The following is a 27,036-nucleotide window of genomic DNA, read 5'->3' on the forward strand; positions in this document are numbered from 1 at the left end:
GAAACGCTTATGGGCCCATCTATCGTGAAAAAGGAATTACATGTAAAGTGATATCAGCGCAGCCCGCCTGCGCCGACATATTTCTTCCAATCTTAGCTCATTATTTCTCATTTTATTGCAACACAGTGAACAGATACTTTGCAATGGCAACTCATGAGCACTGCAAGGATCTAAGCAAGGATTTCGAAGCTGTCGGGGGAACACAAGCACCAAGCCCACTAACGACATATCGACTAAGGGAATTGATTTGACTGGACTAACTCCGTCGGGCTTCACTACGATCAACAACATGATTCCAGGTTCTGTACAGTCTAATATGGGAACAGTCATGCCCGCCACTGCCACTATTGCTCCGGCATCAGGACCAGCCAATGTCCCTATTACTGAACAAGTGCTAGCCATGCTCAACTACGCAACTATGCGCTCTTTGATGGGCATTACTCAGCCAACTGCCACGCCAGAGGGAATCATAACTGCTCAAAAAGTAGCAACTGCGCCTGCGTAGGCTGGGGGAGGAGAGACAGCGATGGCCGCGCAGACAGGAGTGAACAGGGGAGAAGAAGGGGGCAGGAATAAGCGAAAGTTCATTACGAATAGTGTTCAAATCGAAGATATGACTGATTCAACCAGCGGGACTACTCCGCAGCGCAGCTTGGGAATGCACAAAGACAATGATAAGCTGAAGGAAAAAGTATCTTTCCTCCGAGACCAGTTGAAGAGTTTGGAGACAGAACTTAGAGAGCATGATCATAACACGGAGGTGAACAAATCCCCTGACCGGTACGAGCCGAGATCTGAAGAACCCCGGAGGGAGCTCCTCAAAAGAAATCGGCGAAGACCGACTGAGACCATATTCACAAGAGATAAAGAATGGCACAATTCTGATACTCCCATAGTGATATCTGCCCACAGGAGTCCATTTTCAGAGGAAATATTGTTGGAGCCTCTACCGGCAAATTACCGCCCCATCTCACTAGACTATGATGGTACCACCGACCCGGAGGTACATATGGCTCGCTTTGAGGGATTAGCCGCGCTGCACCAGTACGAGGAGGGAATCAAATGTAGGATATTCGCCACAACTCTGTCAGGTATGGCTCAGTGATGGTTCCACAACCTAAGAAGCAACTCTATACAGTCCTACGGTGATCTTCACCTCATGTTCATGAGACAGTTCGCTAGCGCAAAGAGGATAGGGAAAACACCCATTTCTTTGATGGACATCAGACAGGAATCCGAGGAAACGCTTCGCGAATATGTGGCACGGTTCAACACAATCGCGTTAGATATACCAGAAGCAAAATCTCAAATCAAGTGGTACGCCTTCGCTAGAGGGTTAAAGCAAGGCCCACTCTTCGAGGCACTTCAGATCAAACCGCCCACCAGTTTCGAGGACATCATGACAATAATACCAGGGTATCTTCAGTTGGAAGATGCGAAAATGGCAAGAAAGGCAGAGGCCGATAAACTCAAACCTAAAAAGCAAGACAGCGCAGACACTGGGAAAAAATACATCACGAGGAACCCCTACCGAGGATTACCTCCAAGAATTCCAACAATGGCCGTTGAGGCCGGAATTGGTCCTTTGATCACGGCGCAGGCAGAGAGGAGAGAGGAGCGCAGTGGTTACCGAGATGATCTGCAAAATCCGACTCAATGGAATCGTCACATAGATGAAATTTTCAACCAAATCAAGGGAGAGAATTATTTCAGAGCCCCAAAAAACTACCAACCAGGAGCGCCAACCCCAGGCAGGAATAATCTATTATGTGAATATCACAACCGTTATGGCCATCTCACCCGCGAATGCGGACACTTGAAACATCAGCTAGAAATTTTTAGCAAGGAAAGGGTTCCTGAACCAGTACATAGAAAGGCCACGAGGCACATACAGAGAGCGTCGCTATGATGAACATAGGCGAGACGGAGACGATTAACGGCACAAACGTGACGACGACCGCCGTGGTTACGATGACATGGATAGGAGGGACAGACGTGAGGAAAGAAGGGAAAGAAGAGATCATAGGCGAGACAGTCAGGACAGACATAACCCCGTAAATCATGTCCAGTATGATAGAGAAGTGCATATAATCACAGGAGAAAATAATATACCAACATCTAACCGGGATACTACGACCAATCTGTCATGACAGTCAACACTGCGCCCGATGAACCGATAATATCTTTTGGACCAAAGGATGCTAGGCCTCTATTCTATCCTCATGACGACGTCTTGGTATTTTCCGCCAACGTGGCTAACGTGCTGGTACATCGCATCTTTGTCGATTCAGACAGCGATGTCAACATCTTATATCTGGAATGCTGGCGGGCAATGGGTTTAGAGGCTAAGTTAGAGCCCGCGGTGGCTCCTCTTTATGGATTTTCAGGGGAATCAGTCCTACCGGTGGGAACAATTGAATTGCCAATGACGATAGGGCAATCAGGGGAAAAGAAGACACGAATGGTCAAATTCTTAGTCATCGATGCACCAAAGCCCTCTTACAACATGATCTTTGGGAGACCAGCGCTGAACTCTTTCAAAGCAATAATTTCTACTCTCTACCTGAAGATGAAGTTCCCCTTGGAAGGAGGCAAAATTGGAGAGGTTTGGGGAGATCAAGCCGTGTCGAAGAAATGTCACGTACAAGTGTTAACTCAATACTCGGGACAAAAAAAGGGAAAGGTCAGTACACCAAATAGAGACAAGCGAGAAGGGGAAAACTGGAATGGTTACGGCTTCAGAGCTCGAGCGGAAAGAAATCGCAGAGCTGCAGGGGGGAAATGACAAGATCCCCCTCGTCACCACCAATGATACGTGTATGGTTATTGAGCTTTTCACGGATAAGGAGGGATTCACTACCAAAATCGGGGCACACATGGAACCAGAGCTGCAAAGAAAGGTAATAGCTTGCCTGCGCAGAAACGCTGATGTATTTGCGTTCAAAACGGCGGACCTAAAGGGAATTGACAGAGAGCTAGCCGAGCATCGATTGAACGTAGACCCCACAATTAAGCCAGTGAAACAAAAGACGAGGCACTTCGGTGCTGAAAAGGACGCCGCTATTCGGGAGCAGGTACAAGCGTTGCTAGAGGCTGGACATATTGTGGAAGTCCAATATCCGGAATGGGTGTCTAATGCGGTTATGGTGGAAAAGAACGCTAAGACCTGGAGGATGTGCGTGGACTACCGGGACCTCAATGCGGCCTGTCCGAAGGATTGTTACCCATTGCCACGGATCGATCAGCTAGTGGATGCTACATCAGGATGTGAACTTTTGTCAATGATGGACGCTTACCAAGGGTACCATCAAGTCAAGACGTATAGGAACGATGTTGTCAAAACGGCATTCGCAGTCTGCGCAGGGATCTTCGCATATGTGAGTATGTCCTTTGGACTAAAAAACGCGGGGGCTACGTACCAGAGGATGATGGACAGAATTTTCAAGGATCAATTAAAAGAGAATGTGTCGGTCTATGTAGACGACATGTTAGTGCGCAGCGCTGAAGCACGTACACATGCGGATGACTTGGAGGAAATATTCTCGGTTGTGCGAAGACACAAGCTCATGCTCAATCCAGCCAAATGCACTTTCGGGGTGCAGTCGGGAAAATTTCTGGGATACAAGGTCACACTTGTGGGGATAGAGGTGAATGCAGACAAAGTTCGAGCTATTCTTGACATGACAGCGCCGCGGAACATCAAATAAATACAAACACTGAACGGAAGGATAACCACACTAAGCCGGTTCATATCAAGGTCAGCAGAAAGAAGTCTGCATTTTTTCAAAATTCTAAGAAAAGGAAGTCGGTTCGAGTGGAGTAATGAGTGCCAGCAAGCTTTTGAGGACCTCAAGGACTATCTCAAAGATCTACCCATCTTGACCAAGCCGGTACCGGGAGAACCATTATATCTATACACTTCGGTGGGGGTAGAGTCGTTGAGCGCTGTGCTAGTCCGAGAAGAAAGGGGTTTGCAGAGGCCAGTTTACTTTGTGAGCAAAATCATCCAGGGGGCAGAGATTAGATCCACCGCAGCGGAAAAAACAGCTTATGCTATTATGATCACGGCAAGGAAATTGCGCCCCTACTTCTTATCACATAAAATTATTGTCAGAACAGCGCTACCCTTTCAGCAAATTTTGGGAAGGCCAGACCTTGCAGGAAGGATGGTAAAGTGGGCCATTGAATTGGGCGAATATGATGTGACGTTCGAACCTCGTACAACCATTAAAGCGCAAGCATTGACTGATTTCATCCAAGAAACCACAAGATGGCCGTTATGGGGACCATAGACGGCGCAGGTACACGGCTCCGTTACCAAGGAAGGGTGTGGAGTCGGAATATATATCGAATCACCGGAAGATGGGGCTTACCAGTTCGCGATCAAGTTCGAGGACAAGCTGTCGAATAATGAGACAGAATATGAGGCAGTAATAAGGGCCGTCCACATCTTGAGGGAGCTTAGAGCAGACACAGCTATAATCAAGACCGATTCACAACTAGTAGCCCAGCAGTTGAGGGGTGAATGCGAGGTCCGTGACAACAGGATGAGAGCTTATTATGATCAGATGCAGCAAATCAAGAAACAATTTGAAGAATTGGAGATAGTACAAGTACCCCGAGAGGAAAATCGAAAAACTGATCTTCTGGCGAGGATGGCCAGTGCCGTCGAGCAATCATGGAACAATGAAGTCACACTACTGTTTGAGCCAAAGAAAAGTTCAGAAGCCCAGGTCTGCGCAGTCGAAGTTGGGAACGATTGGCGAACTCCAATTATTCATTTTTTACGAACAGGGGAAAGAATGGAAGGAGACACTGCAAAGTACGCTAAATATGAGAATTTTTACTTGATCAACGACCAGCTTTATAAAAGATCTTTCACACATCCGTTCCTCAAATGTTTATCATCGGAAGAGGCAGAGTTTGCTCTAAGAGAAATTCATCAGGGTTGTTGCGGGAACCACGCGGGATATAAAGACCTGACCAGAAAAATAATCAGAGCGGGATTCTATTGGCCCGGCATCGACAAAGACACCAAGGCATATGTAAAGAAATGTGGATCTTGCCAGAGACACGCGCCAAGAATCAACATCCCAGGGGAGGAAATGGGGATAATGTACTCGGCACATCCCTTTGACAAATGGGGAATCGATATCGTGGGCAAACTGCCAACGGCACCGGGAGGAAAGTGTTTCTTGATAGTGGCAGTGGACTATTTTTCGAAATGGGTGGAAGCAGAGGCTGTAACAAGGGTGGACGAGGCCACCATCGAAAAGTTCATCTGGAAAAACATCTGTTGTAGATATCGTGCCCAGAGTTCTAATATCAGACAACGGAGCCCAGTTCACTAGCCAAAAAATCGAAGATTTTTGTTCAAGAATGGACATCGAGCAAAGATTCGTCTCAGTGGCTCATCCCCAAGCCAATGGTCAAGTAGAGCTGGCTAATCGCACTATCTGCGAAGGCATCAAGAAAATATTGGAAAGAAGCAGAGGACGATGGGCAGAAGAATTGGACACGGTTCTGTGGGCACTGCGCACCAGCCCAAAAATAGCTACAGGAAAAGCCCCGTTCACCTTAGTTTATGGTTCAAACGCGGTCATACCAGCAGAAGTAAGGTTAGAGTCACATCGAATTTGTACATATGATCCAGTGCAGAATGAAGAACTGCGCAGACTCGAGCTGGACCTCATAGACTTAAAGAGAGAAGCCCAGGTCAAGGCAGCCAAGTACAAGAGTATTATTAAAGCAGGATACGACAGGAAGGTCAAGCAGCGCCGACTCCAGAAAGGCGACCTAGTACTCAAGCGCGCGGATGCTCTAAAGGCCACCGGGAAATTCGAAGCTAATTGGGAGGGACCTTATATTATCACTGAAGTCTTAAGAGGCGGAGCCTATCACTTATCCGATCAGGAAGGGAGATCTCTTACGAGGCCGTGGAATATCAATCATCTCAAGAAATTCTATGTATAAATCTCAGATATGTGCGGTCGTTGTGTAGACCAGATACTCTTTTTCCCCACAGGGGTTTTAATGAGGTCTGGGGCCATGGTCATCATCAATAAAGATCTATGGTTTTAGGGAGAACTTGCTTCTTATATTTTTATTCTTCTTCAGCATAATTTGCAACACAGGTCATGAGGACGGCGCAGACAAGTTCAAGGAATAAATTGCACGACGAGGGCATTAATTGCACAATTCAAGGCATAAATTGCACGACGAGGGCATTAATTGCACAATTCAATGCATAAATTGCACGACGAGGGCATTAATTGCACAATTCAAGGCATAAATTGCACGACGACGGTATTAATTGCACAATTCAAGGCATAAATTGCACGACGAGGGCATTAATTGCACAATTCAAGGCATAAATTGCACGACGAGGGCATTAATTGCACAAGTTCAAGGCATCAATTGCATAAGTTCAAGACATCAATTGCACTAGTTCAAGACATCAATTGCACAAGTTCAAGGCATAAACTGCATAAGTTCAAGGCATAAATTGCACAAGCTCAAGGCATAAATTGCATAGGTTCAAGGCATTTACTGCACGATACAAGGCGTGAATTGCAGAGTCTAAGGCATTAACTGCATTATAAAGGTACCAATAGTAGCGACTGAGGCACTAATTGCAAAGCCTAAAAGACGATGATCCGGGTCCCCAGGCTGCGCAGACCGAGGTACCAAGTCTGCGCAGATGAACACCTTGCCCAAGTAATCAGCCGAAATTTCCATGGTTAAACCACGGGTCCAAATACTCTAACGAACATAGGGGTGCAGGGCATCAATCAAGACTACGGCCCTAGTTATCATTTGAAGAGTAATCCGATTCGAGAAATATCATTTCACAATGGCAACAGAGAGCTTATAAGTAACACACGACGTTTGCAAAAACACAATACGAAATAATGAATAGCTACCAAAAAGGGGAAGATATCAAAAGGAAAAGATTCATACGAGAGTCAAACAAGTTACACCAATTGTTGTTAACAAAAATCTCAGTACGAATATACAAAGTTTTCAAATCAAAAACAGAAACGTTTCAGAATCTAAGGATTGGGGGTCGGAGTTGGGGGATTCTCCATCTGCATCTCCTCATCCGTATCACCGCTACCATCCCCACAGGAGGGTTCACGCTGCGCTGACTCATGCGCTGGAGATGTCAGCGCCGCTACGACTACGGGAGCTGGCTCATAGAACACCCCACCACCCGGGTAGTTACCCCGAACTGATCGGATACGAGAACAAATCTCGTCCAGATAAGGCGTCCTAATAAAAGGCTCAGCAGGAAGGTCAGCGCCGCGGCCCGTCATGAACAAGCTAATAGCCTTGTCTATGACAGGGAACCACCATTCGGAAGTTGGTCGTGAGTCAGCATTGATACCCAAAATTCCTCCAAGAGCACCCGAGTCGATGTCGTTCAGCATCGCCTCATTCTCACACAGGGCCCTTTGCTCAGGGGAAGCTTGGATCAAGTTAAGGGTGATCTGGGTTGACTCTTTGACAAGCCATTGCAGCGCCGGAGCTCCAGCATTCAGCAACTCGGGGGTACGAACGAATGCAGTAATGGTCTCTAGTAGCATGATGCGCAGGAATGTGTGACCCTCTGAAGAAAGAAAGTAGCGTAGCCGATATTGCTGGGTGCCACGCTGGAAGGCCAGGTTCTCCTTGGCCACGATCTCCTTCTTGAGAGCAGCCAACTTCTCTGAGCAATCTTGAGTAACTGCCGCGAGCTCTTTCCCTTTCTCCTGGTTTACACGTGACAACTCTCCCCGAACTCGGGCCAGCTCCGTGTCGACGAACAATCTCTCAGCCATCAACCTCTCATTCTCCTCTCGCAAATGGCGAGATTCTTCTTCGGCGTGAGTACACCGAGCCAGCGCCGCTAATAACTCCATATCTTTGGCCTGAACCTCGCCCTCTGCACGGAGCAGACTTCGAGCAAGAGCCAGACACTCAACCCTGGCCTGCGCAGACAATATAGAAAAGGAACTAAGGGAACATCCATCTAAAAAAAAACATCATCGCAAATAAAACAAATAACAACAGTTCACCGTCTCAATCGTCAGCACAAGGTCATCTGCCATTTGCTGGCGGCTCAAGGATTCCCGAACTTGGAGGTCAGCCGGAGCGATCTGGGCGATCATTTGAGACCGACACTCTTCGCCGGTCAGATCTCCAAGGGCATGAGGGGCGATGCCCACCCCAGAGGTCGTCTCGCCACCGAAAGGACGAAGAGGAGAAGCAAGCAACTGAGCAGCAGAGTCAGCATCCTCTGAGATCAGTTGCGTGGTTTCTGGCTGCGCCGTCGGCCTCGTGACCCTCTTTTTCTTCTTTTGCTGGGGTTGTTGCTTCGTCGGAGCACCCATTCGTTTCCTCTGAATCAGGGGATTGCTTTCTTCTGTACCTTCATTGTCCAGTTCCTCATCACGAAGCTAAAAAGGACTAGGCTGGGGACGACGAGAGGCCGAAGACCCCTCTGCGATGGCCTGAGCGGCGCTGCCAACGGTCTGCGCAGCTGGGACCGATTGGCCAGCTCCTGTTTGAGTAAAGTTAAAGCTGGCGATGACACCGTGCGCTGGTGTTTTCCACGAATCCATACCTGGCATAGATTAACCAACATGAAAAACACGTCAGAAACATATCTTAAGAAACAACGCGAACATCAAATAAGTTAAGAGAAGCGGATATGAATGCAGAACAGAATAAATACTAATATTAAACAGCAACAACATAATCAATACCCGCACGGGACAAAGGATAGCGGGAGAATAAGCCTGCGACGGCCAAGACAGAAGGCCTAGTCACTAGTTCTTTCACCATCAAAACATTTTTATCTCGAGCTTCAGCCAAATGTTTTAGAAGGATGTCTTCAATATCAGTAACACGTGTAGAACTTGAGGGAGAGAGATGTTTATTACGATGCCACTGAATCTGAGCGTCAGCGCCGATGATGTCTGGCCAAGTGTCGCGTCGGGTTTGGACAAAAAAGTATTTGTCATGAAAATCCTTATCTAAAGAGGTCAGTTTATTCATAAAGGCCATGTAGCCCCCAGCCTTGGAAGTGAAATTGTAATAGGACCCGGTTCGTTTTAAAACGTGGGTCTTATGGAATAGGGCGGCGCTGTAAGGATAATTATTAGCACACTCTAATCGGGTAGTTGGGTCTGACACTGTTTCTCACTCTATCACCAAAACGTAATTGAAAGGAAGCAATAAACATTAACTAATGCAGAAAACATATGAGAGCACATATAAGAACTAAGAACATGGCGTTTAAACATTAACGAAATCAACTAGGGTTTCAATCTCGACTCTGAACCAAACGATCATAAACTCAATAACATTAACAATTAATTATTACCTAGGCAAGAAACTAAATTAAGCATCAAATTCAACTCACAGAAAGCTTTAATCACCATAAGGGAGAAATTCCTAATCATACTCAACTAGAGAAATCCGTAGGCAACAACGATGAATCAACGAAGTAATTAAATGATCAAGACTGAATAACATCAAGAGAATTAATCCAAAACCATTTCATTCAACAAGATCATAAGAGAACAATAAAATAAACCCAATGACCAAACAATCTTCAATTGAGAGAACAACGGATTCTTACAAAGAGCATGAACTAGAAATCCAATCCAACAGAATGTAAACGGGGCTTCAAACTTTGATCCAAAGATTCCACAAGTGTTGTTGATGTTAAAATCTCTCCAAAAACTAAACAAAAGAGGTGTAAAACGTTCAGGAGGCTGCTGGGACCAGAATCCCGCAGAAAAACCCTAAAAATGGGTTTTAAACCCCTTGAAACGTAACTGCCGTACGGCGGCCGCCGCCCTACGGCGCCGCCGCCTACCCCCTTCGCAGCTCTTCTCCAATCATCAACAGGCGGGCGCCACCAGGCGGCGGGCGGCGCAGAGGCGGCGGCCGCCGTGAGGCGACGGTGGCTGCTCCAATGTTCTTCAAAACGGCCTCCAAAACTTCTAAAACTCGCCCGAGAACCAGACAACCTGCAAGTAACACCCAAGAGCACAAAAAGACGAACGAGCAAGTAAAAGAAGACACTTCAAGGCACAGAGCATGCTCAAAAGAGTGCTAAAACATACAAAAAGACACTCAGAAAAGAGGTAAACAGCGGCGCAGACTATGTGCAATAAATGGGCTCGACGGATAGAGGAAGGAGAAAGTTGGAAAAAGGGAATGCCATACAGATTACATAACTCGATCAAAAAGGGGGAGGGAGAGATTCGCAACCCTGCATCGATTTGATGCAGCCAGATCGGAATGACATCGGGATTAATGCCTCTGCGAGCATCAGGCATATCAGAAGTGGGGTCAGCCGGATTTTGAATCTGGATTTTGTAGTCCGGATCACCGATATCGATACGAAGAGTATCCCTTATCGCCTTCTGGGACCGAGCAGGCAAAGTGGATTGGGGAAGTTCAGACCCTACGGCAGCCATAGATGATACGGAATTTCGAAAGACGAAGGTAGTACGAAACGGAAAGGGGAAATAATAAAAGATCGCTGGGAAAAAGAGCACACTACGAAAAAACAGAGGAGGGAAAGAGCGGGTACCTGGTCAGACCTAACGGCAGGGAGGGCAGGAAGAAGAAGGGGACGACCGGTGAGAAAGAGGAGAAGATTGAAGAAAAGATGAAGCACCAGAGAACGTAAAGGAAAAAGAAGAAGAAAGGAAGAGGAGGACGACAAGTATTTATAAGAGACGAGAATTTAAAAGGTCGGAAGAGGGGGAAATCATTAGGGCTAACATAGGCCCAGAAAAAGAAGGGCCCAGATTACATCACAAAACGACGGTTGGGAATGGAGGGCTCAGATTGAATCAGGGGCTATGAAAGGACACGTATGGGGAACAGTGAAGGTGTCAGGCATTAAATGAGGAAACGTCATAGACAAGGAAAACCCTGTGCTGATGAGAACGTGCCAGAAGCCTAGTGCAGCTACGAAAATTCAAAATTCTCTTATCGTAGACTAGGGGGAGTAGCTGATGAGGAGTAAGGATCTCATCAGCCACCTTACTCCAGAAATATCAACCTAGCGGCGCAGACCCAAGTCTGCGCGGACTAAGAAAGGGATTGACCCAGACTCCAGGCACACTTGGCCTGGAGGAACGGAGTCGCGTCATACAATCGTCAAAGCAATATAACGGCGCAGATAGAAGTCGGCGCAGACTAGAAGAGACAACACACATGAAGGACCCAAGTATACTCTATATAAAGAGCAGCGCAAACGAAGTTCCATCCCGATCAAAGTCAGCACGGACAAAAGCTCGCCACAATAAAGTCAGCGCAGACAAGAGAATGGAAGCAATTAGCATCAAAAGCTCGGAACGACCGCAGGTTTAACATAAAGCTGCAAAGTAGTTAGGAAAGTTTGTTAGAAAATAGAGAATCATTCACGTACACCGCATGAGGAGCACGTGAATGACCTGTAAAGACCCTTTTACCCTTCGCCCTAATGTAATTCTATAAATACTCCTTGTAACTCATCTATAACATTGAGGAAAGAAATCAACTGATTCTCGCACCAAACAAAAAAATACACTTTTCTTCCACGATTGGGGTCGGTCTTGTTCAGACCATGGGCGGTTTGCCCTCGATCCATTCTTCTTTTTCTTTTTTCCTTTATTGCATGTGATGATCGACCTTATGCTTCAACGGTTGCTACTACGTGTAGTCTAAGAAGAGTGTGTTGCGTGATTTTGTTTGCATGCATTTTATAGGTGTAGCATGTACTTTTATTGTGAAGGTGTAGAAATAGAACATGGTGATGAGATGGAGAGTATGGTATTGATGTAAATTTTAACGTAAAGGTAAGGTATGCATGTAGGTGTTGACAAGGAAGTCAAATGATTGTAAGGCTTTGTTTATTCATAACCCTCACAATATGTTGTGAGAATGAGACAATTTTTTTTAAGATAAAAAATATTGAAATGGCGATAACCGGTTGTGTCCACAGAATGCAGTCCAACCTTTAACATAACATTTTTTAATCAAATAAAAAGATGCCATTTAGCATTATATAACTAAAAAAATGATAAATAATAGGGTTAATTGCACCAAATATCACCAACTTTGCCCGAATTCCATTTTTCTCATAATTTTAAAAATTTTCATTTTTTATCACAGATTGAATTAGTTGTTCATTTTTCCCACAATTTTTTGCTCCCCTAAGATCGAAGATGACGTGGCACTGATATGGCTCGTCGCCACATGCCACACACGTTCCACTCCGGCAATTGAAAAAGTTGCGTTTTTTATTACACCAAAAAATCACGAACTTTGCCCGAATTCCATTTTTTCCCATAATTTTTCATTCTTCCCTGAATTCCTCTCTACCTTACTAAGTGTTTTTTTTTCATTCTTCACCCACCCACGCACCCAGAATCCCATAAATCCATTCTTCAAAGTAAAATTATACAGGAGCAATCATCCAGAAGCAATAAAATATCATGAAAGTCTTGATATTCGAGTTTACAAAGTAGCTCAATCAAAAAGAGTATTATCAGTAGCTCAATCAAAATTTCATCCAAGCCTTAATTACATTAGTTTCTCTAATAACATTACTTCCACAACTACTTCGCTTGGCTTTCTTGAGTTGGTAACTCTTTTGTGGTTGATGCTCGATCACTTGTATTTCCAAACCTTCCAGCACCTCTAGGTCTTCCACCTCTTGGTCTACCCCTTTGTCTAGGCTGCATCACCCACATGAAATCCCTAAAACAAAACAAACAATGTGTATCCATAGCTTGCTGAATAACTTATCTATAGTAATAGTAATGGGGATTTCTATATCCCGCTGACAATTTCAATGGTCCTAACTCTTAAACATCTTGAACTCTTCGGTTATTGGCAAAAACTTATAGAATACATGTTCTTATCACTTAGAATTACATCAAATTGCTAAAGAATAACAGCTTTATTGTGCATATGATCAAGTCTAAACAAAAAACAACTACTCCATCATTTTTGTAAGTTACAACAAAGCTGCCACATTCTTAAACATAGCTAAATGAACACACAGCTAGATGATGGTGGTGGTGGAATTCGTAGGGGGCAGCGGCGGCGCTGATTAGTAGCAGGGCGGCGATAGCAGGCGGCCGAGGGCGGGACTTTAAGACCAGACGACGATGTTGGTTAGTAGCAGACAGCGGTGATAGCAGACAACCATCCCGTAGGAGACGGCGATGGCGACGCCGCGGTGTGAAGAAGAGGGGCGGCGTGCAGCGGTACAGGCGTAGCGTGGATGACACGGGGCTGGCAACGATTTCAACCAATGGCTGACGGCGCGATGGAAGAGAGGCGGCAGTCGACGGCCCACAGCGCCCCGACAGCATGATGGGTGGTGGCCGGCAAGATGGATGGCGGCGAGATTGGGATGGATGAGAAGAAGGCAGTCGATTTTTGGTGAAGAAGAAGACAACGATGTTTTTCTAATTCAAGTGATATTAGGGCTTTTGTGTGATTTTGTTATTTGAGTAATTTTAAATTAATATATATTCCACATCAATATTATGTGTAATCCCAAATTCACATCAACACCATGTCAATTTTTCGGTCACCGAAGCAAAAAATCATGGGAAAAATGAACAACTTATTCAATCTGTGATAAAAAAAAATGATTTTTTTTAAAAATCATGGGAAAAATGAAATTCGGGCAAAGTTGGTGATATTTGGTGCAATCAATCCTAAATAATAATAGAAAAAGGAAAAATATTTAAGTTGGACTAGGTCATTAATAAAGTATAAAAATTGTAAAATTTAATTAAAGTATAAATTGTATATGTGAAAGAAAGATAAATGATTTTTTTTTTATTAAAAAATTGGGTTGATGAAGGTCATTGATAAATATGATGTAATTGCGATTATATATAAAAAGAAAAACCTAAACACCCTTGAAAGCACATGAAAGCAGACTAAGGGTCAAGTCTCGTTAAAACCTCTTTAACGAGAACCTAGAGGGAAAAGAGCACTCGTCTAAGTAACAAACCCAACAAAAAGACATCAACAACGGGAATGTGGAGATACTTCGGAAGCCCCGGTCTAACCATCGCCCCCAAGCATCCCCGGTCACCCACGTGCACAAAGAGGAACAACCGGGCAACAGGAACCCGAGTAAAAACCTACGAAAACCTCGAGCATGGGGCAAGGGAAAACTCAATCGGCTCATCAATGACGGAAACATGCAAGAAAGGAAAGATCTCAACGCCGATGGAGAAGAGATGGGAACTCTTATCCACCGCAGAGCTTCCAACAGGACCCGATCATCCGAACCCCAATTGCGAGCGCACCCGACAACTGAAAAAGGATCTGAATGACGCCCCACAACAAGCCAACATGACCCCAACCTAAACAACCAACAAAGAGGCGAGGGCAAGCGACACCATGCTTGATGCCATGCAGAACCAAACTCCCAAAAAAGCCGCCTGCAGCAAGGTGTTTGAAAAAGACCCCAAAAAGACTAAAAAAAATACGACATCTGCTCGAACCATGCAGAAAACCACACCAGGCGAGACACAGCTAAAGCTTACCGACGAGCACCAGAACCGCCCAACTAGAAGAAGAAGAAAATTCATTTGAAGCAAATGAAACTATGATAAGCCATGTCTAAAGCCACAACTTGCTTAATGGGCTCGATGGCAAACGGCCATCACCCTTACTCCCAAGAATTATTGGCCATGATATCGACAGCCCATGTTGCCTTCTCTATAAATGTGAGAAACGCGGAGTTGGAAATCCCGAAGAGGAGTAAGCGCACGTTTCCAAGTCGCCATGAAATGCCAAAGAACATCGCAAGATCTAGTCTCAAGCAAAGTGACAACATAGGTAGAATTAGCCTCATACCAAAGCTGGGTCCAACCACGCGAATGCGCAATAGAAATCGCAGTAGTGATCATGATAAGCTCCGCCTCAAAGACAAAGCCAGTGCCTGCTTTTATGTGAAAACATCCATGAACATGAGACCACTTGTCCCTAAAGACTGCACCTACAGCAATGGCACTAGGAGACCCGGCAGTAGAGCCATCGGTATTAGCTTTAATCCACGAATTGACGGGAGGCCACCAATACACGTTAATGACCTAGTCTAAGGGGGTTGTGGGGATAAAGTATGATGTGATAATTTATTGTGATCTAAATATTTTTGTATAAAGTTGAAATTATTTCATGACTTATAATAAAATGAACATGCAGAAAGTGAATTTAAAAAAAAAAACTACTCCCTCCGTCCACCAATTCAAGGCTTACTTACCTTTTTGGTCCGTCCACAAAAACAAGGCCTATCTATTTTTGGTAAGTTTTTATTCATTATTTAATCAAAAAAGTCAAAGATTCTTTACAAAAAAGTGGGACCCTTTCTCCACTCAACTAATAAAAATACACATTTTCTTAAAACCCGTGTTTTTTCATATAGGCCTTTAATTAGTGGACGGAGGGAGTATTAATCATTAGAAACTCAAGTTATAACTCCATCGTAGTAATTAAAATAAACACAAATTATGACATCAGTTTAATTGAAAAATTGGAAATATTGGTTTAACCAATCATCTGTAAATATCAGGCCACTAATACATGACTGAATATTAAATCATAAGTTATGTATCTCTTTTATAGATCTCTTAATTTAAAACATTGAAATAATTTTATTAGATAATCATAGTAAAATAAATAAATAATACTTCATCCGTCCACAAAGAGTGTCTGATGGAGTGGAGGGCACAAATTTTAATAAAATAGTTTGAAGATGTGATTTTAGTATTGAAGGGTAATATTGGACCCACCAAAATATAAAAGCAAATGGTGGATATTTTGTAAATATTGAGTATGAATGAGGTTTAACGTATAAAGTGAGTCTCTAAAAAAGAAAAACACACAATCTTTATGAACGAACGAAAATAGTAATAAACAAATATTTGTGGACGGATGGAGTAACTTAATATGCAAAAATTACAATTATTATAATTTTTAAATTTGAAATCGTACTTAAAAGTACGTGATATTACATAAATACTCCGTATTCCCAAGGATGACCACTCGAAGATGCAAACATCATCGCAATCCAGATTGTTATTATACTTTATCTGAGTGTTACATACCCTTTTTTGTCCACGAAAAATAATATTATTTCTTTTTTTAAACATCACATCATATCTGCTCCTCTATATTTAATTATAAATTGTATTTTTATTCAAATTTTTAATTAGTAATCTACTTTTATTATACTCTCTCCATCACTTTCCTTTTTGGACTGTCCCATTATTTAAAACACATTTCTATTTTAGGCTAAAATTAACATTAAAATAGTGAATTAATTAAGGCGATATTCAAACTTATTTCTCCTACCTACCAATAGCCATGGTTACTCCAACCTTATCCGACCATTTTCACAGCGGCAGCAACCGCCGCTGGCGAAGCCGGTTAATTGAACTGAAATCAGAGGGAATCAATGCTAGTAATTGTAGGTATAGTACTGCTTTTCGATCTTGTAGAAAGACGACTGCCACCGCTGCAGAAAGGTGGAAGAGTGAGAAATGAGAGGAGAGAGAATTGGAAATATGTTGAATTCGAAATGTTGACTTAATTAAAGCTAAATTCATTTGCAACATTAATTTATTTAGAGATGTTGAGTTATGTTTTTTTTGAAGCTAGATGTTGAGTTATGTTGAATTAATTTGCAACACTAATTTTGTTGAATTAACTTGCAGCATTAATTCGAAATGAATTCTGTTTAATTAATTTGCAACATTAAACTTTTGAAATTTAGTTAATTTTAATTTAAAGTTAAAAATAAAGACAAAATAAAGTGGTCCACTAAACTCATTTAATTAAATACACTAAACAAATGGGCCAAAATACTTTATTATCTAATCTAACTCTTTTAAATTCTCGTGCCCAAAAGAAATACTCTCTTTGTTCCAACTTAAATGGTGCGTATTCCTTTTTGAACCGTTTCAATTAAAATGGTGCGTTACTATTTTTGATAATAATTTTACACTACAAATAATATGGCTTCACTCACCTTTACATAATTTTACACTATAATCTTAGAGCACCCGCATCGCGGGTCCTCGATGGGGTACTCGAGGAGGAGGCTGGCTTCGAGGAGGGCGATGCAGCGTGGAGGACCTCGAGGAGTACTCGAGTTATCGAGTATCCTCGAGTAGGCGCGTGCTCTGCACGCGCCAGTCATAAAAAAAAATATTTTAAATTCGAATTTCGACCGTTTTGCAATTTTTTGTTTTTTGTTTTTTGTTTTTTTTCTTCCCAACGGCTCTTTCAACGGCTTTCTTCCATTTTCCTTTTTTTTTTTTTTATCTTCTTTTCTCTCTATAAATAATACTTCTCCCTACAAACTCATTCACCTACAATACATTCATCACAACTCACTTTCATTCATCACAACTCATTCCTTCTTCCTCCTACAATTTTTCTTGCAAAATATCATATTCGATTTGTGGATTTGGCACCGCCTTCTTCGGTGTCGCTGGTTCAAACAACGACATCAATGTGCTGAATCAGTCTCCTCTCTTCTCCGACGTGTTAGGAGGAACTGCGGCGCCGGTGGTCTTTCATGCCAACCAGCGCGAATACCGGATGGGCTACTATTTGTGTGACGGCATATATCCGGAGTGGCGTTGCTTCGTGAAGAGTCCATCAATGGCAACCAATCCGAAGGAGGCAAGGTTCAAGAAGATGCAAGAATCGGCACGGAAGGATGTGGAACGCGCCTTCGGAGTCCTTCAAGCTCGGTGGGGAATCATTCGAAGTCCGGCGCGCAATTGGTACGTAGAGCACTTGAAGGACATCATGTTGTGTTGCATCATTCTCCACAACATGATTGTGGAGCACGAAGGTGAAGCGGCTGCCAACTGGAGAGATGATGACGGGGCGTCTAGCAGTGGTTCGACGGAGAGTGCTGGACAAACACCGGTGGCCTTCGAGGAATATGTGCGAAGGGATAGCCTTCTCCGAGATAGACAACTACATGCTCAGCTCCGATATGATTTGACTGAGCACCTTTGGGCACGTTTCGGACCTCTAGGGCCAGAGTAGTTAATTTTTAGGAATTGTTTTTATTTTATTAAAGTTTTATGTAATATTTAGGATTTTATAATTAATGCAATTTAAATTTGTAATAAATTGTGTTATTTAAATTTGAGCAATTAAATTTAAATGAAAAACATAAAATCAAAACTAATATTATCAAGTAGGCTATCAAGGAACCCCAATGCAGCACTACCTACTCAATAACACAAACACTATCAAGTAGGCTATCAAGGAGGCTATCAAGGAGGTCCCAATGCGGATGCTCTTATTCTCATTAATTCTGTGCCGAAAGGAGGTGCCACCATTTAAGTTGGAACAGATGGAGTATGTCTTTATTATTGGAAAGGAGTGAGTACTTTTTTGTACTAACTCTACTCCTACAAAGTATACTTTTATTATATATATAAAAACTTTAATAACTTTATTAAAATTCATGTCCACTTTCAAAGGAGACTCTTTTTTATGGACAGTAGAAATATAATCGTTATCTACTCAATTTGATTTGAAAAAAGAAAAAATATTTTAAAAACTTAAAAAAGCATCTTTAATTAATTCTCTAGATTATACCCTCGAAAAGAAAAGGAAAAATTGCATGTAAATACACAAATTTTGCTAAAAATTCATATTTGACGTGAAGTTTGGATTTTATAATTAAATACTACAAATTAATAAGTTGTTCACTTTTAACCCCGATTTCATTTCCTCAAATTTTAAAATGATGTGGATCCTACGTGGCTCGTCGGCACACTCCTTTTAGTTCGCCGGTAAAATAACAAAACGTTGTCGTTTTCAATGACATGAAATAGTGTCGTTTTATGATTCTTTGTAACTAATCACATGAACCCTAATTTCTTAATTCACATTCGATCTCTCAAGCCCTCTTCAAGAAACACGAATTTCAGATATTCAAAGGCGATGAGATTGTTAAAAACCTAGCTTATTCGACATGTCATCTTCTTCCGCGTCGTTTTCATTTGAATCCAAAGGCGACGGGATTATATGCAGCAAACCTGCGAAGGTGGAGACCTCGAGAACTCTGAAAAATCCCGATCGAATGTTCTATTGTTATAAGCATCGAGAGGTTAGAAGCATTATGAGCTCGATTCTCCCCTCCAGTTATGAGGGAGAAGAGAGAATTTGAAACATACATGTCCGTTGCCATTATCCCACAACGAGCCGCCACTTCGAGCGCCTCTCCAACACTCACCGTGAGCAAAGTAAATCGATGGCAACATATGGGAGAACAACTATAGGGGTGATCGGCGGAGATAGCTGGAAGAAAAAAAAAGGGGAGATGAAATGTTGCATGAAGAAATAAGAAACAATATCTAATAAAAAAATGCTGAATTACCCTAATTTTAATCCAATTAACAGAACGTCGTCGTTTTGTTATGTCTAAAACGGCCGTTTTGTTTCGCTCTAACTAACAAAATGCAGTCGTTTTATTTTCCACGCGGGATAAGTTGTTTGACACGTAGGCATCACGTCATTTTATCTGGTCGTCGGAAATGTAATCGGTGTCAAAATTGAACAATTTATTAAATTGGTGAATTTAATTATAAAATCTCAACTTCGCGTTAAATATGAATTTTTAGCAAAGTTTGTATATTTTCATGCAATTCTCCCAAAAGAAAAAAGTTGGTAGATTATGAATGAGTTTCCTTGTTCGTATATTCCTTTGTTATTACAGTTGAGTGCATTGGCTCGCGGCACTGTGCTGTGATGGGGCAGTAGAAGATGCAGTTTGATGATGATGAACGTGATTATGCCTGCATATTAAGTGGGTGTTTGGCTGAGTTTATAAGTTCCTCAAAACAGCTTATATATAAGCCCCTTCAAAATGTTTGACAAAATAAGCTCTTAAATAGCTTATAAACTCCAAAAATAAGTTCAAAAGAGCTTATAAGCTCTCCAAAAAATAAATTCTTCTACCCTAACTTATTTTTTTATAATCTAATATGCAACAATAATTTACAAATATTTTTCAACTATAATTTATTATTTTTATCATATATCATTCAAGATCATCTTTTCTCTCTCTAGCAAAAAAATTCTGTCTCTAACTTATAACCATAATTATCCAAACAATTTTGACAACTTATAAATTCTTAAAATTTACATCTTATAAGCTCTTTAAAATAAGCTTAGCGAAACACCCTCAAAATTCACCTTACCAAAAGGTGCTAGCTTGATTAAGAGGTTAGCAGAAAACAGAGACGAGTTAATGAGTACAGAAATCTCTAAACAAAAACACGAAAAGAGGTGAATACATAATCTAGGGAATCTCTATCGCTGTCTCTGGAGTCCTCCCATCAGATGGCAGTAGTTGAGGAGGCAGATACATGGTGTTCCTCAGGATGAGGACTCTCAGCCTCAGAATCTCAGTGCTAGATTCCAGCACCTCGAACACGCAAGCATCTCCAACTTTGAGGTTGTTATCAACCACAAAGCTTTTCCAACCCGCATACTCAATCCTCGGCCTCCTGCAGCCTCCATTGTACAGTGTCCGCCACTCTTTATCACCATGTCTCAGAACCAAAGGCACAGCAACACTAGGAAGACTTGGAAGAATATGTGTTGGCACACGCTGCAAAAACATCATCAATTCATTCATTTCTGTAGATTTGATCATCTAGCAACTGCCAATAACAAACTGAAAAGCTTCCTATATATCAAGATACGCATGCATCTGATGATAGACCAACAAAACTCAGCAGTCATACACCATCCAATTGGATGAATTTTATGTAAATATGTCCAAGATCAAAAAGGATGAATGTTGTATGTCAACAATATATGAGAAATAGTTTATTAAAAAACCTATATATGAGAAATAGAATATAATGCAAAACAAGGAGAACAAGTACCAGACAATGAGGGGGGTCAATATGTGACTTTGACAGAATAACATCAAAGAACGGCTTATCTCCCGAGAGGCAACGAAGTCCATCAACTTCTGCAGAACTTGAGATGACTCCACCGCCCGTATTTTCCTTCATTCATTCGGCAAATCTAAACATAGTTCTAAAATTCAATCATCTATTGACATAACAAGACTACAATATTTCTTTTCAGAATCTTCATCCAACTTAAAATGACAAATAACACATTGGCTAGAACTCAATCTGATGTGGACCAAAGAGCTCTTGGAGAAGCTTGATAGAAACCAATGTTAATTATGTTTATGAGCTTTTATTTCAAATCTTTACTTTTGTTAATTTTTATTTCTTTGAGGACTGGTTTGCAATTCCTTCAAATTGCATACTATGTAAACACTTTGATGGGGATTTCTACACACGGTGGAATTGGGATAGTTCTTAAAATTGAGATTTCTCTCTGTCTAGCAATTTACGACATACCTTGAGTATCTACGTTCTTTGCTATCTTGAGTTTGTTGGTTATCAATTCTGATTACGTATTCGTTGTGCACCAAATGATGAGAGTAGAAACAAGAGAAAGGTATGAACTAAGACAGAATGCTTAATTCAACTTCCAAGTTGAAAAGAAGTAGAAATTGAGAACTCAAATCAAATTATCAAATACTCAAGTCTGATAGTTCCTTACATAAGATAGGCTATTTATAGGCTGCAAACATAAATAAACTCATAAATGCAAAGACTTAGCAACATTAAAAAAAGACACTTCAGTTTTTGTGCTGATTGAAACGTCCATAACTTTTCGGTTACTTGGAATCTGAAGCTCCACAATATCTTGATGGAAAGGTATCTGACCTGGCTTTCCAATGCAACCAGCCGTTCATTATTTGGAGTTGAATTGAAGAAGTTATGATAAAAATATTGAAGGGTGGTCAAGCAAGCAGATTCTACGAATTTGCACTACATCATTCGTATTCGTTGCGCTAGTACAGTCGTTCAATATATTGCATACGTTTTTTACTTTTTCTTGGAGTCTCGTAGCCATTTACACCATGAAAAGATAACTACAAGTTCTATTAGATAATCAAATTCTACAAGTAACTTTTGCCAAAAGCTAGACTAGCAAGATAGTGGATGCTACCTTTTCATCTCCCTGCATTTCCCATTTGGTACGTATAGGTTCGAACAAGACGATGGTTTTTGGTTTAGAGAATGAGAAACTCATGCATTTTGGTTCAAGCCACCTCACAATTACAAATCAATTAGGTCTAGTAATTTAGATCTGTATACACTGATGGTGTAAGTCTATCATAAATCGAATTTGATTTCTGTTTCCAACTCCAATATACTTTATTTTAAAAAAGAAGTGTTCCTAATCATCTGAAACATACAAGTCCAGACTGAAATTAAGAGCCCTATGATCTCAAAACAATAAACTTTAGCTACTAGTTCCTAATTCCAACGACACTATCCATTTTTTCACTAAGCTTAGCAAGCATTGCATGGCAACGTAGTTATTTGAGGCCACATAACAAGTTCTAGATCTTTATCCCCATTTCCACAAATTCTTAGGTGAAAAAAGAAAAAATGAAAAACGAGAGAAGTTGAATAACCGCTAACATCAGATCCAGTCATATACCTAAAATCTGGAGTAAAAGAAATTGGATGCAAAGTTAGTGTTACCTCCTCCTTGACAGCAGTTGGGCGAGACGACATCTTCTGGTGTGATGATGTTCTTGTTCTTCTCTCACCGGAAAAAAGCTGTATAGACTCACTTTAGCTGGACAATACCCAATGGTCCATCAGCTGTATCAATTGACAAGGAATATATAAAATCACAACCATTTAACCAAATCACTTTCCCGCCCATTTATTCCATCGGTCGACGGTAGCACAATGACAAGTGCATTAATTTGTTTCCTCAATTTGTGCCATTGATTATCAAATTGCTTTGCCAAACTTTTACTATTTAGTATTGTAGCTTGTGTTGTGCATGTTTAAGTTTAGAAAATTACAGTATTTAAATTTTGAACTTCTTCATTTATTTATATCGCTTTTATTTTTATTTTTTTTCTTAAACCATAATAAACATTATATCATCATAATTAAATAACAAGTCAATTAATTATAATTATTGTTATTATTATTATTCATACTAAAAACAGATAAAGTTATACATATTTTAAATATTAAAAAGATAGAGTTAAATATCATTAGATTAAATTGATAATTATAAAGTGTTCTAAATGTGATGTGCGAGAAACTACAATAGTTCATGAGTGCCGAATTTTATTTTAGAGGAAACTTCTAACAATCTGTATGTTTATGTTATTAGTGTTATAAATTAAAGTTTAACTTTGATAATAAAAATTGTAGGTGTAATACTAATAAAACGACTTAGGAAATAAAGACTAAACACTTTCATAAAAAAAATTATTTATGTATATACATATTTGTGAGAAATGCTTCATAAAAATCACACATTATCAAAGAAATTTATTCTTCTAACATACTATATACTCCCTCCGTACACTAATTCATGACCTAGGGAAGGAAACACGAATTTTAAGAAAAAGTGTATTGTTTAGTTGAATGGAGAAAGGGACCCACGAAAATGTATTGTTTATTAGTTGAATGGAGAAAAATTGTATTGTTTATTGGGACCCACCAATTAAAAAATGTATAAAATAGTTACTGTAAATGGGTAGGGACTACCAAAAAGGGAAAGTAGAACATGAATTGGTGGACGAAGGGAATTATCTTACTTATTCCGTCCACAAAGATTGTGTGTTTTGTAACACCCCAATTTTCATAAACTTTTCAATATAAAATCTTTGAAAAACTAATAGATAAAATAAAATTTCTTGAATTATAAAAGTTTAAACCAATTTAAATTCAACTCAAACTTCTATAGAATTACTAAATCTCTAGTCATTCTCGACTTCATGGGCGCCTCAACTCCAGAACTGCAAAACTGAAAAGATAAGGGGTGAGCATATTGAAAATATACTCAGTAAGGAACATAATAAATATCCACATACGTCACATACGTAATCAAATCACATTATCATACTTGCAAACATACGCCAAGGGAGACCGGAGGCACCCTTGACAAACATAATCATAGTTTGAGTCGATAGCTTAATCCCATGACCAAACACATACTTAGATCCCGCGATCAACTTATCAACATAGATCAATGGCTTAGGTCTCATGATCGCACATAACATCATAGATCAATGGCTTAGGTCCCATGATCGCACATAACAAACATAGATCAATCCTGGCTTAGGTCCCATGATCACACATAACATTCATAGATCAATGGCTTAGGTCTCATGATCGAACTAACATCGTAGATCAATGGCTTAGGTCTCATGATCATACATAACACACATAGTCATAAGATGCACGTAAACAAGTAATCAAACGTGATAACAAAACATATATAACCATATGAATAAGCGTAAAATCCCTCACCTTAAATCTCGAAGCTAATAAATCAAAATCGGATTGAGGATCCTAGTTGCACCCGCACCTAATTAAATAGTACAACACTTCAATAGAAGATCCTACGATAACTTAAACGATTATGATTGCTTGATTCGGTTTCTCTGCGTATGGGTTTCTTGAAATAATATTTGTGCCTCTATTTATACTAGTTATGAGGAATTTTTGATAAGTATAAAATTATATTCTATGTATATCTCCTAGGATTAAAGAATAAAGATGATTAAAGAGTTTCTAGTTCTAATAATAATAATAATAAATAAATAATAATAATATAATACTAATAATAATAATAATAATAATAATAATAATAATAATAAAAAATTAATGGTGCTTATCTATATATATCATGTAATTATCTAAAAATAATAAATTGTACAAGAAAAAAAATTAATAATTAAACTTATATAATAAATATAAATATTTGGGGTGTTACATGTTTATTAATATTTTCAATCCGTCTACAAAGATTGTGTGTTTCTTTTTTTAGAAATCTTTTTATACTTTAAACTTCATTCACACTCAATATTTACAAAATACTCACCCTTTAATTTACAATTTGGTGGGCTCAATACTACCCTTTAAAAACTAAAATTACATCTTTCAATTTTTTTTATTAAAATCTGTGCTCTCCACTCCACCCACACACTCTTTGTGGAGCAGAGGGGGTAGTATAATTTAATATATTCATTATATAAATAACAAGATCTGTGTACTTAAAGTTACAATTTTAGCCGATGAGGCCTAGCTCAAGTGGCAAAGTTGGGGCACCCAAAGACTCTCCTTCAAATCCCGCTTGTGTGCGGGCAGTTTTTTCCCTTTTGTGTGGTATTGTTCCCATCTTTGTGTGTATAGTATTTCGCTTGCATGCAGTTGTTTTTTCATCGTGTAGAGATCATATCTGCGTGCGAGTTGCTTATTTGATTATATATTAGGTAACTATTCTAATTTAAAAAAAGTTACAAATTTTAAAATGTGAGAAGTGTGCATTACACAAGAAAAACACAAACATAACATGCACCATGCACTTTTTTGGCTTTAGTATAAAATAAAATGAAAAAAACCCTCTGACATTTGGCTTTAGTATAAAACAAAATAAAAATTAAAAGAAAAGGGATTCCACTCCGATCATCGATTCCTCTCCGAACTTAAATTTTAATTTTAAATTAAGAATAAACAATCAAAATAGCCTCATTATTGGAGCATCCTCCAAACTTAAATTTTAATTTTAAATTAAGAATTAAACAATCAAAATAGTCTCATTATTAGAGCAGCCTAGATGTAAATAGTAACAATAAATCTATCAAGCCACATTTTGGCTGCCTACAAACTAATTTAATAGGGAACTTTTTTTTTTTTTTTTAATTTTTTTTAAATAAAAATAGAATTTCATTATTTTATTATATTATCTATATTGTGAGTACTTATTTTTTAAATTTTTTTTTACAATTTTATTTTTAATTATTTTTTTAAAAATAAAAAAGGTACAAAAAAACTATAAAAAGTAACTACAATATAGAGAATACAATAAAATAATTAGATCTTATTTTTATTTTAAAAAACAAGTTATATAAATAAATATATTTATATTTAAATAATTTATGGGTGACCACAATGTGACCTTTTAATATCACTCATGCATTAAACCCTATTTGGCTATTAGTCTATGTTGCATAGGTACGGAGGTGCGGATGCGGGGGCGATATGATACGAGTACGGGAATACAGGTTTTTAAAAATTATAGGGTGCGATTCGGCAATGATACATCTAATTATTAAAATTTTATGATATAATGCTTATAAAATATATACAATTTAAATTTTCTTAAATTAATTATATGTAATTTACATTTTATTTTACCCAAAAGTTAAGCATTTTCAATTATAGAAGTTAATTGAGCAACAATATAACGATTCAAATATTATTAGTCTAATTTATAAGTCATAATTGAAAATAAAATTATCAAAATAACCTTGTGTAGGCCTTTCGTGCACGAGATACGTGAATTTCACCTATGAAATTTGATAATCTGGTTTATTTTTATAAATTATTTTAAAAGATACACCACGTGGCGAATCGGGTGCGAATCCGACAAGAATCCGAGAGAATCGCACCCTAAATAATCCGATTCGCCGTACATGCTAATTTTTGAAGAATCCGTGCATCATAGCTATTAGTCAATTAGATTGCGTTTACTTTGATGGATAAATTTATCCATGGAAAATAATGGATAACATAAATTTATGCATTTAAATGTTTCCTTCCTAGTCCAAATTATCCCTCACCATTTTTGTTGGTGTGATAATATTATCCATCATTGAAGTGAAAATAAGGAAGGAAAAATGGTGAGCATCTCTTTTGTGTCAAATATTGAAAAAAGAATGAGACATTTTAAAGCATAAATTTGTGTTATCCATTATTTTCCATGGATAAATTTATCCATCAAAAAAACATAGCCTTAGTCCAAATGCGGTTTGTATTATAAGTTCTGATGGTGATATCCATTTCTGAAATAATGAAAAGTGGGCAACGTTAAAGGGCAAGAATATAAGGACCCGAATCACCCGATTCCACG

At 39.7% G+C, this 27,036-nt stretch overlaps 2 protein-coding genes across 3 annotated transcripts; one reads left to right on the forward strand and one right to left on the reverse strand.

Annotated features, from left to right (window-relative positions):
* Positions 1–2,819: 2,819 nt before the first annotated feature.
* Positions 2,820–5,351, forward strand: LOC131018847 (uncharacterized). Its single transcript, XM_057947546.1, has 2 exons — positions 2,820–3,647; positions 4,302–5,351. The coding sequence occupies exons 1-2, from the start codon at positions 2,820–2,822 to the stop codon at positions 5,349–5,351; spliced, it is 1,878 nt and encodes a 625-aa protein (XP_057803529.1).
* Positions 5,352–20,239: 14,888 nt separating this feature from the next.
* On the reverse strand, positions 20,240–22,794 carry LOC131015922 (B3 domain-containing protein Os04g0386900-like). 2 transcript variants are annotated; one of them, XM_057944433.1, is made up of 3 exons: positions 22,635–22,782; positions 20,943–21,087; positions 20,240–20,662 (listed from the first exon to the last, which is right to left on the reverse strand). In XM_057944433.1, exons 2-3 carry the CDS (start codon positions 21,072–21,074, stop codon positions 20,351–20,353), a joined length of 444 nt encoding a protein of 147 aa, XP_057800416.1. In that variant the 5' UTR covers positions 21,075–21,087; positions 22,635–22,782; the 3' UTR covers positions 20,240–20,350. The 2 variants fall into 2 exon arrangements, with proteins under 2 accessions (XP_057800416.1, XP_057800417.1); XM_057944434.1 differs by lacking the exon at positions 20,943–21,087 and having other exon boundaries at positions 22,635–22,794.
* Positions 22,795–27,036: the final 4,242 nt, after the last annotated feature.

Source organism: Salvia miltiorrhiza, chromosome 3 (assembly GCF_028751815.1).
Source record: "Salvia miltiorrhiza cultivar Shanhuang (shh) chromosome 3, IMPLAD_Smil_shh, whole genome shotgun sequence".
Taxonomy (NCBI): Eukaryota; Viridiplantae; Streptophyta; class Magnoliopsida; order Lamiales; family Lamiaceae; genus Salvia; species Salvia miltiorrhiza.